Genomic DNA, 12,907 nt, shown 5'->3' with positions numbered 1-12,907 from the left:
TTTCATGTTTATACTTTATGTAAAGAAAAGAAACATCAGCTTAAGAGATTTTCATTTTCTCTCCAATCAGAAAAGAATCATCAGACATCCCTGAACAGGATGTGTAGTTGAATGAAAATGACTGGATAAATTTGTATAAGAAATGAAGGCCTAATTAAATGCTAAATTCATTAGAGACGACTGAGTTTGAGCTACATGTATTCTAAAATAAGGCTGGTTTCAGGAAATATGATCTGATTCATAAGGAAGGATAAAAAGAATCCTAGTGATAAGAGATCAATCAATGTGTCATTCAAGACGGAGACAACATCAGCATATGTGTGATGCTCTGCTTGACTGTCAGGTGGCCACACCCACTCTCTGTGATAACACAGATCATGGGTCAAAAGGTTTAGTTTAAAAAGCCTCCCAAACAGCTGATTATTCTGTGTGACTACTGGCACTAATCTAGACTAGAATCCAAAGTAATTTTGCCTCTTGTTACCAGACAGCACATTTTTACACCTTCAAATGACATGAAAATACACATTTTAAACTGCACAGGAAAGACAATAACACAAAGAGCTCTGTGAATAAATGCTGTGTTATAGGAAAAGTGCTGCATGTTGCTGAAACAGTCGATGAAGAGATGTGGACAACGTAAACAGTATGCTCTGCAGAGGCTCCTTTGTAACCTCTTATCCGTCTTAAATATTCGATTCTGGCAGTATGTGGATCCAGTCATAAAACTATATATCCCACTGTTACACCCCACCCTAAGGCTAAACCTCATTTTAACTCGTAAAAATCCCAAACACCTTTAAAATAGTCACAACCAAGAGATCCATTTTTAATAAACAAACAAGTAACTGAATTATTAAACAAGGATCTACTCAACACAAACACACACAAATCCCTGACTGAAAGGCAACACGCAGCAGTCCCCACTCCAAAAGCCTTTGTGTAAACCTCAATGAGGCAACTACTTTTCCACCTGTTTATGTCAATGAACGGATGTGAACATTGGGTATTTACTGTGAAGCCGAAGGCCACATCATACTGTGCGATAAAGAGATACAGGCATTCATAAAGCCTGGATAGAATCCATTTCTTTACACTAACAAGATCAGATGTCTGGGCAGCAGCCGTATTTTTCCTCTGCACTGAATTACACAAACGCGGCAGACACTTAAAATTGCTTACAGAGAAGAGGTTGTGCTCTTTGTCTCTCCCTTTTCATCCCACCTATAAAGTCTTTGTCTGGCTCTTAGTACGCTGGAGCTGTATGTCTCAAAGAGTTGTGATATCAAAGCCAATCTTGGACATTTTCTACACCGCTCTGTGTTTCCTGTTGCTGCTTCCTGTGAGTAAATTTAGCTCCAAACATAATTTGCCAAAACATCTGCGTACTAACTGGAATTATGTTTGCTGCCAGACAACATTAGATCAGTGAATCGTCTATCAGGAAGTGTTGGCGACTATTGGAGCCCTCAGCAATTTCCGGGGTGTAACTGCTTGACGTAGAGGGCTCTGACAGGAGCTTTTAAGAGGCAGAGAATCCATTAGACAAGGGTCGCTACAAAGTGGCCAACTATTAAAAATGCAGCAGCACCATTATTCCCTGACCCGGCCTACAACTTCTGTCTTCTTCACTGCATCCCTCTTCATTTCCCTTCAGATCTCTCTCTTCTTTTTGAGTTTCTTTTTTGCTATGGTGCCATCTGTTCTCTCTTTTGATATATATCTCACTCTGCTCTTCTTCACATCCTCTTTTTCATCCTCTATTCTTCTTCCTCCACATATTTTCAATCACAAAACTGGCAGGGGTGAGTTTTTTTTTTTTTTTTTTTTTTTTTCCAGCCGTCCACACATGCTGCTGCTGACCCGCTGAAGCTTTTTCACTCCTGTTCAACACAGCGAGGCAACGGCGAGCGTTTGTCAGCTACTGTACTGGGACAAGAATAGAACAGCCCACGGAGAATAATAAATGGACATATATGGGTGGTTAGGAGAGTCCCTTTTAAGCAGTAAAAAAACTACCCAGGCCAGGCACACAGAACAGATGGTAGGAGAGCGAGAGAGAGCCCAAAACACAGTGGGAGAGAGAGAGAGAAGGAGAGAGGGAAAGGAGGGAAGAAGAGTGTTGGGTAGGGCATTAGAAGAATGCAACATAAGGCTATTCTCTATTTTCTGCATTCACATACTACAAGAGCAGATCCAGAGCGTAGCAGAGTCTTAAACTAAAAGCTCATAATAATATTGTTGGTTGTAAAAACTGTAACTGAACCAGAGAAGCAGATGTGTGAGCAGAAACAGAGCATGAGTAGAATGCATGTCATGCTATAAACCTCATACCCTCGGTTTACTTAGCATACAAACTATTGTGTTCGTGTGTCCGTGTGTCTGTGTGTGTGTGTGTGTGTGTGTGTGTGTGTGTGTGTGTGTGTGTGTGTGTTCGTGTGTCTGTGTGTCTGTGTGTCTGTGTGTGTGTGTGTGTGTGTGTGTGTGTGTGTGTGATGTATGCTGCATAATTTGTGGCTGATGTTACAGCTTAGCAGTTTCTGTTTGAAGAGAGGAGGTGAAAGAGCCTGGAAGGAAAAAAAGGGAAGAAGGAAGGAAAGAAATGAAAAGGTGTGAAGTTTTTTTTTTTTTTAGTCTTTTTTAGAGTTTCCACAAACATATCTCCATGTTCAGTGTTTTCCCCGCTCCCGCCTTCTTTCGGCTGTTTACTCATCACAGCTAAGCCAACCGCCGGGCACATTTATCTAGTGCATAATAGAGAGTAATTGAATGTGAAAAGCTCATTTTTGAAGGGATGAAATATTCTATTTAGATGTCCGGGCGTGTCCGCATGTGTCATTACTTTGATATCAGCTGAATGCTGTTTCTCATTAGCCTAATTAAAGCTCCTCGTGTGCCACTGAGCATATCAGCACACTGATCTGCAGCAAGCTAATGATCGGCTGGTTGATAATGTGACTTTTCTTCTTCTTTCGGTTTCTCTTTTATCTGGCTCTAACTGATTAGCATCAAAGATTCACATCCTCAGTCAATCTTCAGCCGAGGAGAAGATAGAAGACTTGGAGAGATGTACTACATTAATTGGTGAAAATATCCATGCGTGTGGAGTTGAAATTCAAAATGTAGGTGAACATAAAGATGGACATATAATCACATGCATAACACGAGTAAAGCAAAACCTGTTTGAGATAAGAGGAACAGACGTTTAAGGAGGGTATATGAACAAGAAGCTATCACAAGAGTTTTAGTGCTATTTACTGCAGATAAGAAAGAGTGCCTGATTTATCTCAGGAAGCGTCCAGCTGATTACATTTCTATATGCTCTAACTTTATGGTGTGAGAGATACCAACATAATGCGGTTGGCTAGCTACTTGTTAAATGTAGCGAGTTAAGCTACTAGTTACTCTACAAACAAAGGAGCTTCATGACACCAAAGCTACGCCCAGGAGAAATGTAGCTTAGTTACAGCAACACGGCAGAAGTAGCTTGCTACATTTAAGCTATGTCATTTACTATGATTATCATTGTTTTATTATTAAGATTATAATTTTGATTAATGAATGCTATTTTTGTATGCTTAGTTGAACCGATCTGTACTAAAATGATTAGATTTATCAACATGCATTCCAAGCAAATAACTTTTTCCAGCTACTGATAATAACCTTACTCCCCTATGATAGAGGAAATTGAACAACTGTTTTAATTGGCTTAAATATACTTGGTTTAACATACTAGTCATTGAATTTGCTGAAATGGTTCTGTGACCACCGATTCAATGCTTTGTGTGTAAACAGTCAAAGAACCAGTCCTTAGTGCTAGTAGTTGGCAAAACATGAATGCACACACTCTCCCTTCAACAGACTGGTCAGGTGTAAACATTGAAAAATGGCTAATGGCTTATAGCCTTCTGGCCGCCCTTCGCCAGAGAGGTATTATTTGCCCACTGTAAGTAATGTGTCTCCTCATGCAACATGTAGATTTACTGCACCATCACTTTGATCTGTGAAAGGTTGTTGAATTCAAAAGAGTTAGAGCACGAACAGAACTCCACCATTGATGTGATTTTCCACCAACTCACACATGGTGACTGGATCTGTAGTGTGACTGTGCAATAAGTCTCTGTTAGTTTTTGTTTTCAGAGGAACTCCATATTGCCAATTAACTCAACGATGGAGAGAATGCTTTCTTCAAAAGTTTGCACTCTGGAACCCCGTTTTCAAAACTTTGTGTTTTCAGGCACCCAAAACACCTTTGTCATGTAAAAGAACAGCCAAAATGCAACGATGGTTACCGCTTTCAGCTGAAATTGTTGTCGCTCTTTTTAGGGCAACATGCTGTATTTTGTTGTTCTTGATGTGAAATTTTCTGTGACCACAGATTCCTGTTCGCTTTCCCAAGTAGCCATATAAAAGCCATTCATTTTTAAGTAACTCTAATAGAAAGAGATCGACTGTAATATTGGATGCTAAGATAAAAGCGCTCTTAGTGACTTGAACAGTGTACTTGGAGGAGACTGATTAGCAACCTGTGAATAGATTTGGATCCCGATCCCTGCTTAAAGCTCCCGTGAGAAATTTGGTTTGTGTTGATTTTGGCGCCACCTGTAGACAAAGTATTATCTGTGGTCTCTTTACTGATCTTGTTCTGTACATGTGTAAGCACAAAACATGTATCCTGTTTCTTTTTAACAGCCAATTGTATTATTAAAAAAATCTTAGTTGTGTAAAATGTAAAAGTTTTTACTGGACTATGCTGTTAATCCCTCATTATAAAGCATTAAAAAAGACAATATATAAATACAAATTCTTGATGGTGGTCTCTTTTGCTTGTGTTTGTTAAAAGAGATATCAGTTTTAATTTCAGTCTGTTTCATAATCAGACAAAAACTCCTCTCAGGGACTTCAAAGAGTAAGTGGAAAGTAATTGGTTTTACCATTGACATATTACCTACCTTAAGCAAGTGTTTTTTCTTGACCTAAACCTGACCAAACAAACTGTTTCATGTTAACCATGCAGACACTCCATTTATCACAAAAGGATGTGAGTGAAAGAGACACATTGAATGAGACCAACTAGAACTTTGAACTATTCATTAATTAATCCCAAAGGAAATTAAAATGCCAGATTGGCTCAAAACAAAAATAAGAGTAACAATTATTGTGCTTTGCAACCTGAGACGAGAACCCACTGATCTCTCCCTCATCACAGAAAAACACTCAAACAATAAAGGCTCACATACCATGAACAACAAGAACTTGCTTTGAACTTTCAATTGTTGTATTCGGGGATTTTTCAGACTGGATTTTGGGCAACATGAAGGATTTTTTATATTTTTGAATAAATTCATAAATCATGCAAAACATGGGCACAACTGACAACTGACAGTATTTCAAAGAGGCTTTTAGAGATTTCTAGCCAGTGATTGTGTGTGATAGATTGTAGATTTTTGGCAATATAACTTGTTCTTCCAGCTCTTCCCTCTAATGTAATTTTGACAAATGACCCAGAGAACTCCACAATGCAGCTGTGCTTCAGCATTAACCCTCCCTGTGATCCCCTCCAACCCACTTACAGCCATGATTAAGGGCCACTGGGCTGACATAAGAGGGCATGCTGTCCCTCCCTGCCCCCTGCTAATGTACACTAACTGTACCTATAGCCCATTATGGAGGCCAAGCAGCAGCCATTCTCTGTTTAATAGCCTCACATTTACACACACTCCGTCATTCGCCCGAACATTGTTAGTTTAAGCAAGGCGTTTCATAACTGCCTTTGTGTGAAGGCGGTGTGTGCATGTGAGCGGATCTGTTTAAAGATCGCCATTGTACGGCAGTGAAGGCAGCAGCATGCACACATAAACACACACATGATTGATTTCCAAAGGAGGAGAGGCTCCACTCGCTGGAATCAAGATTAATAAGAGGTCATTTACATCTCCAATCACATCAGAAGAGAGAGAGAGAGAGAGAGAGAGAGAGAGAGAGAGAGAGAGAGAGAGAGAGAGAAAGAGAGAGGCATTAAAGAGAGAGTAAGAGAAGGGAGCAGAAGAAAAAATATAGAGAGAGGGAAATAGAAAAAAATAGATGGTTACGAGTGTGAAAAAGCTAATGGGTAACGATAAAAGAAATACAGCTACTAAAAACAAAGAGCCTGTAAACACCTGCACACCTTCATTCACAGCCCAAACCATCAACACACACACACACACACACACACACACACACACACACACACACACACACACACACACACACACACACACACACACACACACACACACACACACACACACACACACACACACACACACACACACACACACACATCATATTTGAAGTCAGAATGCCGCACAGGCAGATCAAACACTGTGCTGTTGTTGAGGTCCATATAGATGTATAACCGCTATTCTATGGGGCCTTGAACACACACATATACAGAGAGAGAGAGAGATGTTCCTCTGGGACCTGGAGAACTTTAATGACAGCAAGCTGTACTGAGATGGGGTCAGGCAGGAGAGTCACTGTTTAGAGGCCACACACACACACACACACACACACACACACACACACACACACACACACACACACACACATTATTGCAAGACACATGCGTGCACTTACACTGTCTATGACTCACACAGGCACAAAAGTGAGCAAATATATTCAGTCCACGCCGACACTTGCATTGACGGACAAAGTTAGAGGCTCATGCACAGTCACGGATGCAAAGCTGACATGAAGACTTTATTCATACATGGATGCACACACACACGCACGCACGCACGCACGCACGCACACACTCACACACACACACACACACACACACACTAGAGCAAAAAGCCGAGAGGGAACACTGGAAAAGGTATAGGATCCAATTGGATTTGACCTTGACAGCAGAAAGAGGGAGGGATGAAAGGATGGAGCGTAAGGAATAAAGTGACGGCGGTAGCCCGATGCCTGTTGCAGAGAAATTAAATGACCTTGAACCGTTTGAGATGAATCATAGATGAAGACACAGCAGAGTGACACGGTGACATCTGCACACATAAAACGGTGCGACAGACGTACATCAAATGTTGAAGTTAATCCAACATACATGCACATGCAGCATAATGGCCGGCGTAATGGACCTACAAATCACACAGCAACTTTTATTGGATGCTTGTGGATGCAATGACAGAGCTGATTAGATAGGCAGCTTTCTTTGTTATTGCTAGAAATTTAAATGAGATTTGCTCTTAGGTTCATTAAAAATCTAAAGCAATCACAACTACTTTAAAAGTGTAAATATGCAGCATTAATGCGTCAACAAAATGAATGATGAAAGCTGGCACATTAAAAAAAAAAATACTGGCTGTCAAAGTTGTTGTGGGTGTTGTTTGATAGAAAATTGCATTTACCAAGAAAATTAATTCTGTTTTCGTCTTTTTTATTTATTCCGTTTCAGCTCAAATATATGTATTCAACAAAAGCAAGACTTCTGCCAAGAGACAATTATCATATATAGCATTGAAGTTTATCTCATTAAAAGGATATCAGAAAACCAAAAAAAAACAATTCTTATATTATCAAGTAGCAGATATGCATTTCCACATCCAGATTAGGAAACAAAGAGGCTGCTCTGCTCATCATTACAACCAAATCACAGATGTGCATTCACAAACACTTCCAGCTTCTGTTTGTTCATTTGAGCACGCTCTTTAAAACATCAGACAGCTACCAGATGTGAGCGAGAGTGTGAGTAGCTCGACATGCTGCAAATGAATTCTGCACATGTCATCATGTGCAAATGTATTCTGCATTTAATTAGAAAAAATAATTGTAATTTTCTAAACTAGAGCTGAAGAGCTGCCTCGGTCAATGTGTTTAAGGTAATAAACACAATGCTGAGTTTTAGTCAGATTGTACTAAAATCAGATGAACAACAGTGTTACTGTGATGAATCTTTAACAGCCAATCACTAGGCAACCTAACATTAAGTGGTCTCCATTGCCAATCTGGTCGATTACAAAAATCGATAATAATACAATGATGTTATTGTCTTAAACTAAACATATCTTCAGCTTGAGGCGGTGAGGCATGGATTAAGTTTAAAAGCAGTGTAAACTTAAATGTAGAACCATTTTTACGATGACTCAATGAAAGCAGCTCTTTTTTTTACTCATTGAACTGCCAAACTGCAGTAAGAATAAGACACTTGATATTGTACCAATTGTGATGAATTGCATTGCTATTTTATAGCCTGTTCAAACAGATATTTATGCTTTCACAGTGTTTGCTTTATTTAAAAAGTTATATATTTTGTAAAACATGTGGAAGTTCAAAGCAATTCATTTAGCTGTCTACAGGAGAGAAGTGTACGAATTGGATTGGAAATTGGCTGGGTGCTCTGCGTAAAAATCGTTAAGATAAGAATCTAGAAGAAAAAACTACCAATGTGTGATAGGACTCCACATTAACATTGAATATGTTGGTATTGGGCCGTGAATGCATCATGCAGTCTGTGTGTTGGGTTAAAGGTCAACATATTTTTAACAGCGGAGCAATCATTTCCTTACCTGTTCTGCCCACTCTGTGTCCACCCAATAGCATGATCTCTATTCTCATCTCATCCCACTCCTACTCTTTTATCTCTGCCTCTCTTTCCATCCCTCTTGCCTACCGAGATGAGCACATTTACTAAATATTGCAGCAAACCTGCCAACTCCTCACACTTACTATCACGCAGAAGGGAAAAACAAATGAATCACAACAGACAAAGGGAACGGCGGGCCGGGCGATATGATGCAAGAGCAATCGATCAGGTCTTAGTAATCCATTTTCCTCTTCTTGGTGGTAGAGGACTCAGAGTGGGAATTTTTTCTTTTGTTTTTTGTGTGTGTGTGTGTGTGTGTGTGTGTGTGTATGTGTGTGTGTGTGTGTGTGAGATAGAGGATTCAAATAAAGGGACAGAACAAAGACAAAACTTTGCACAGTTTTCTGTTCACTCGGTAATCTGAGAATTGTATCATGTTCCATCAATCACGTCTACAATATGCTATCATAAAAGAGTATGGGCTGGGATGGTCATTGAAGAGTGGGTGGATGGTGGGGGGGGGGGTTGACAAAGCTGGAGAGGGACAAAGCAGTAGAGAAAAAAAAGGGGGCTAGAGGAAGAGATGGGCCTCATGCCCTGAACTTGAACTTGGAGCTGGTAGGGTTGGCGAGAGGAGGATGGGGTCAAGCGCTCAGTGTTGATGGAAAAAGGAAAAACCCAGCTGAGTGACACCAATATCACCCCACTCAGAGACAGATGGGGGGAATATGGTGCCATTTAGCAAGCTGTCTTATGAGGCAATTTTGCCATCTTTCCCTTTTTTAAAAAAAAATTCTGGAACAGGAACTGGTCTTTTCTGGCTTGGTTAAACACAACCATGCTCTTGAGATTTCCTTCAACTGAATCCCTTTTTGGGGCTTTTGAAAATTACAAATCTGAGGTAAGGATAACTTTTAAATCAAACACTTGCATCCTTCTAAAAATGGAGTTGAGTCTTCATGCGGCACAGATTTGGAAGGACATTTGAACACACATGAGAAAAAGAAGATTTAGCCTTAAAGTACAGACACAGCTCAGACATTTCCAAGCTGAAAAACCTGGTGCTTATTTGCATCTCACAAACACACTTTGAGTCAAGAGGGGTAAAATAGGTCAACCTGGCTGACTTTCCTACCTTGGTCTGGAGATAGTGGGGGTAGTAGTAGGTGTAGTGGGGGTACATTGGCTGCTGCTCCAAACGTTTTCCCATGTAGCTGGAATCTGATAGAAGGTGCTGGAGGCTGGAGATGAGGAAGCTCGCAGGTGTGAGTATCACTCCAAGGGAGCTGGCCTGGATCCTTCAGACGACTGATTCCAAGAGTGGAGGATGCAGAACAAGGACGTTCTCCTCTTACTGGAGTGTTCGTGTGACAGACCACAGAAGAAGAAGGATGGATGGTACTTAGGATTTTTTTTTTTTTTAGTCTGTCTACTTGTCTGGGAGCTCACAAAACCATTCTTCCCGAGGGTCTGGAAAAGAGACGAGGAGAATCCAGAGCGTAAGGAGGAAAAGGAAATTGGGATTGGGATATGAAAAGAAAAGAGGCAATACACGAAACTAAAGGGGGGATTGAAGAGCAGGATAGAGAGAGGTTAAAAGGAGAGGGAAGAAGAGGAGGAGGAGGAGGAGGAGGAGAAGGGAGGAATGGACGGGATCCGGTTGCAGGTTTCTTGCTCTCTTTGCTCTAAAAATCAGACTCACTCTTCTTCCTCTTCTCTGCCCTGAACATGCCCCACAATTTGCTTCCCGGCGTCTCTCACTCTCGTCTGTCACTCTGGTGTCTCTATCTCTCTTCCTGTGTATCCGATTCCACGTCTAGTTATTCCTCCCTCCCTCCCTCACTCGTTCTCGCACCATACGAGACCCCCGATCCCACCGGGAGCTTGGCTGTATCCTGGAGAACACACACTGTCCTCCGTTCGATCCCCCTCAAGACAGTTAAATCAGCAATGAACTCACGGATGGATGTGGAGCTCGGAGAGAGGAGGAGGAAGGAGGAAGGAGGAAGGAGGAGGAAGGAGGAGAGAGAGGGTGGTCTGGAGCTGAAGCTGTGACTGCCTTTTTTTTCTTCACTCTTACTCACTGCCTCTCTCTTTTGTTAAGCTCCGGGGATAAATAGGTAGATATGGCAGGAGCCTGGCAAAGGATGATGTGCAAAAAAAAAAAGGTTAAAGCCTCAGTAGAAACTCCTCACGCTCAGGGAAGCAGCAGATAGCCTTATCCAGACGCTCACTCACACAGAGGAAAATCCCTACTGATCCACAAGGTGCCTCCTCCAACTCTCTTCTCTTTTCTTCTCTGCAATCCCTCTCTTTTCTTCTCAAGCTCTCTCTCTCACTGACGGCTTGCTTCCCACTGCGTCTGGCAGCCGTCACTGTGTGTGTGTGTGTGTGTGTGTGTGTGTGTGTGTGTGTGTGTGTGTGTGTGTGTGTGGTAGTTATGGCAGCAGCAACAGCGGTGGTAGTGGTTGTGATGTGTGCGTGTGGGATCTGTGTGACTGTGCATGTAACTGAGAGGAGAGTGTGTTTGTGAGGCTGTTGCCGTCTGCTTCACTCTGCGTGCTGAGGCAAAGAGGGGGCTCGGCTTCAGCGCAGCAACGCTCCTCCCTCTCCCTCTCGCTCTCTCTCTCTCTCTCTCTCTCTTCCTATCAGTGTCTCTTTCTCCCTCTGTGTTTTCCGTGGAGCTATAGAACTGTGGGAGTGGTTGGTCCTGCCCTCGTTCAAGCCCTGGGGTGTGCAAGTGTGTGAGAGAAACAGAGAGAAAAAGGGGAGAGACAGAGATGGGCTGTTCTGCTGGATGAAAGGCGGAGCTGAAGGAGGGAGTATGAAGAGCATGGAGCAGGGGGTAAAGGGTGACAAGAGGATACACAAGGCGTACAATTTGGAAACAGAGAGGCCCCCCTACTGGCACTCTACAGCTGCAGCAATGTTACTTTGTGCATGATAAAAGCCACCTTTAATATGAGCATCATAGCTCATATTTTCCATTTATTTTTAACTATTATTATATCCTATTTTCTTTTGTAAAGCATCTCACTATCGGCTGTAACCACCAGCATTGAAACAGATAAATCCAAGATTACACAAAGGCTTGAATGAACCTCCAAAAAAAATGTGTCCCTGAATGCCTCGCCACGCACGAGAGAAGCTCCATTCACACATGCCCAGTGAAGGGCCTGTCATAGAGTGTGCATGTAGTCCATGGTTTGTGTGGCACAGTGACCCACTGACACAGAGCTGCCTGTTATGTGATGTAACCAGGTTTAAGTAGTGCTCTTACATAAGCACAGTGAGCCATGCATGAAAAGGTTCCTCTGCCCTCTGACTGCAGCTGTGTGTTCGGTGTGTGTGAGAGAGAGAAAGATAGACGTGCTGGCAGACAATGAGAGTTCACTGCAGTGGAAAAAGGGGCACGGGAACAGAATGCAAACACAAAACCATCTCAAAGATAAGGACTCTTTTTCATGCAGGCAATTAAACTACTTTAAAGACCATGCAGCGCAAACACATCGGTGTCATTGTACTATTGAGCGCACTTCAGAGTTTTCCATAATAACACCCTTGTGTGCTTTTGTTTTTTATAGCATTGAGCTTATACAATACTCAATAATGTTTTTTTTTGCTCAGAGAAGACATTGTTTATACAAATTATTTCGTATAGAAGTGATTCAACATCTGATATTCTGTTGATTTGAGTACACACCGCTAAAGAAATGGAAAAGATTTCATCCAGATTAGGACATGGAAAAGAAAACGCCTTCCACTATTTTTTTACATTAAACTAATGATGAATGTTTAAGGTTTACAGGAACCGCTTTACAGCTTAGGAATTATTTAAGAGATTTCCAAATAATCAAGGAAATATTTGACATGACTCTTGTCATGTCAGAGAAAACACAAAAACAGTAGAGCAGCTTATCTCCGTTTGGTAGTGGAGTGGTCTCTGAAGCGGTGACAGGAACACTCGAGTGGGAGAGGTTAAGGTGGAAAGGTAAGAAAAAGAGTGGAACATGATGACGTGTTTCAGCCTTATGGCCTTCATCAGGGCGTTAGAGTACTGCACAGGTGTCCTGGGATAGAAATAGGGAAGTGCTTCATTGTTTTTTCGACGACCAGACACGTGACATTCCGCGTCATGCGACGTATTTGTTCACAATTACACAGTAAAGTAAGTGACTCTTGTTTCGTTGTGTGTGAAACATCTCTCCGGGGCAAAAAAATAACTTGAAGCCTGAACTCTGAGTTTTCAATATTGTCTGCTTGTTAATTATTTGGCAAATACTTATAGTTAATAGTTTAGTTTTTTCTATTTTATTTATTCAGGACTAATGC

General features: G+C 41.5%; 1 protein-coding gene across 4 annotated transcripts in view; it reads right to left on the bottom strand.

The window, feature by feature from the left end:
- LOC110003666 (RNA-binding motif, single-stranded-interacting protein 3-like) overlaps positions 1 to 11,153 on the bottom strand; it is a 124,645-nt gene extending 113,492 nt beyond the window's left edge. For 3 of the 4 annotated variants that reach the window (XM_065957698.1, XM_065957697.1, XM_065957699.1), the window contains exon 1: positions 9,711 to 11,152. In XM_065957698.1, coding sequence (XP_065813770.1) covers positions 9,711 to 9,785 — 75 coding nt within the window. In that variant the 5' untranslated portion in view covers positions 9,786 to 11,152. Of the gene's footprint in view, positions 1 to 9,710 lie in introns of all 4 variants that reach the window. The other variant, XM_065957701.1, reaches the window with a different exon arrangement.
- Positions 11,154 to 12,907: the final 1,754 nt, after the last annotated feature.

The sequence above is a fragment of the Labrus bergylta genome, chromosome 8 (genome assembly GCF_963930695.1).
Source record: "Labrus bergylta chromosome 8, fLabBer1.1, whole genome shotgun sequence".
NCBI lineage: Eukaryota > Metazoa > Chordata > Actinopteri > Labriformes > Labridae > Labrus > Labrus bergylta.
This window is presented reverse-complemented; position numbering and strand designations above follow the sequence as displayed.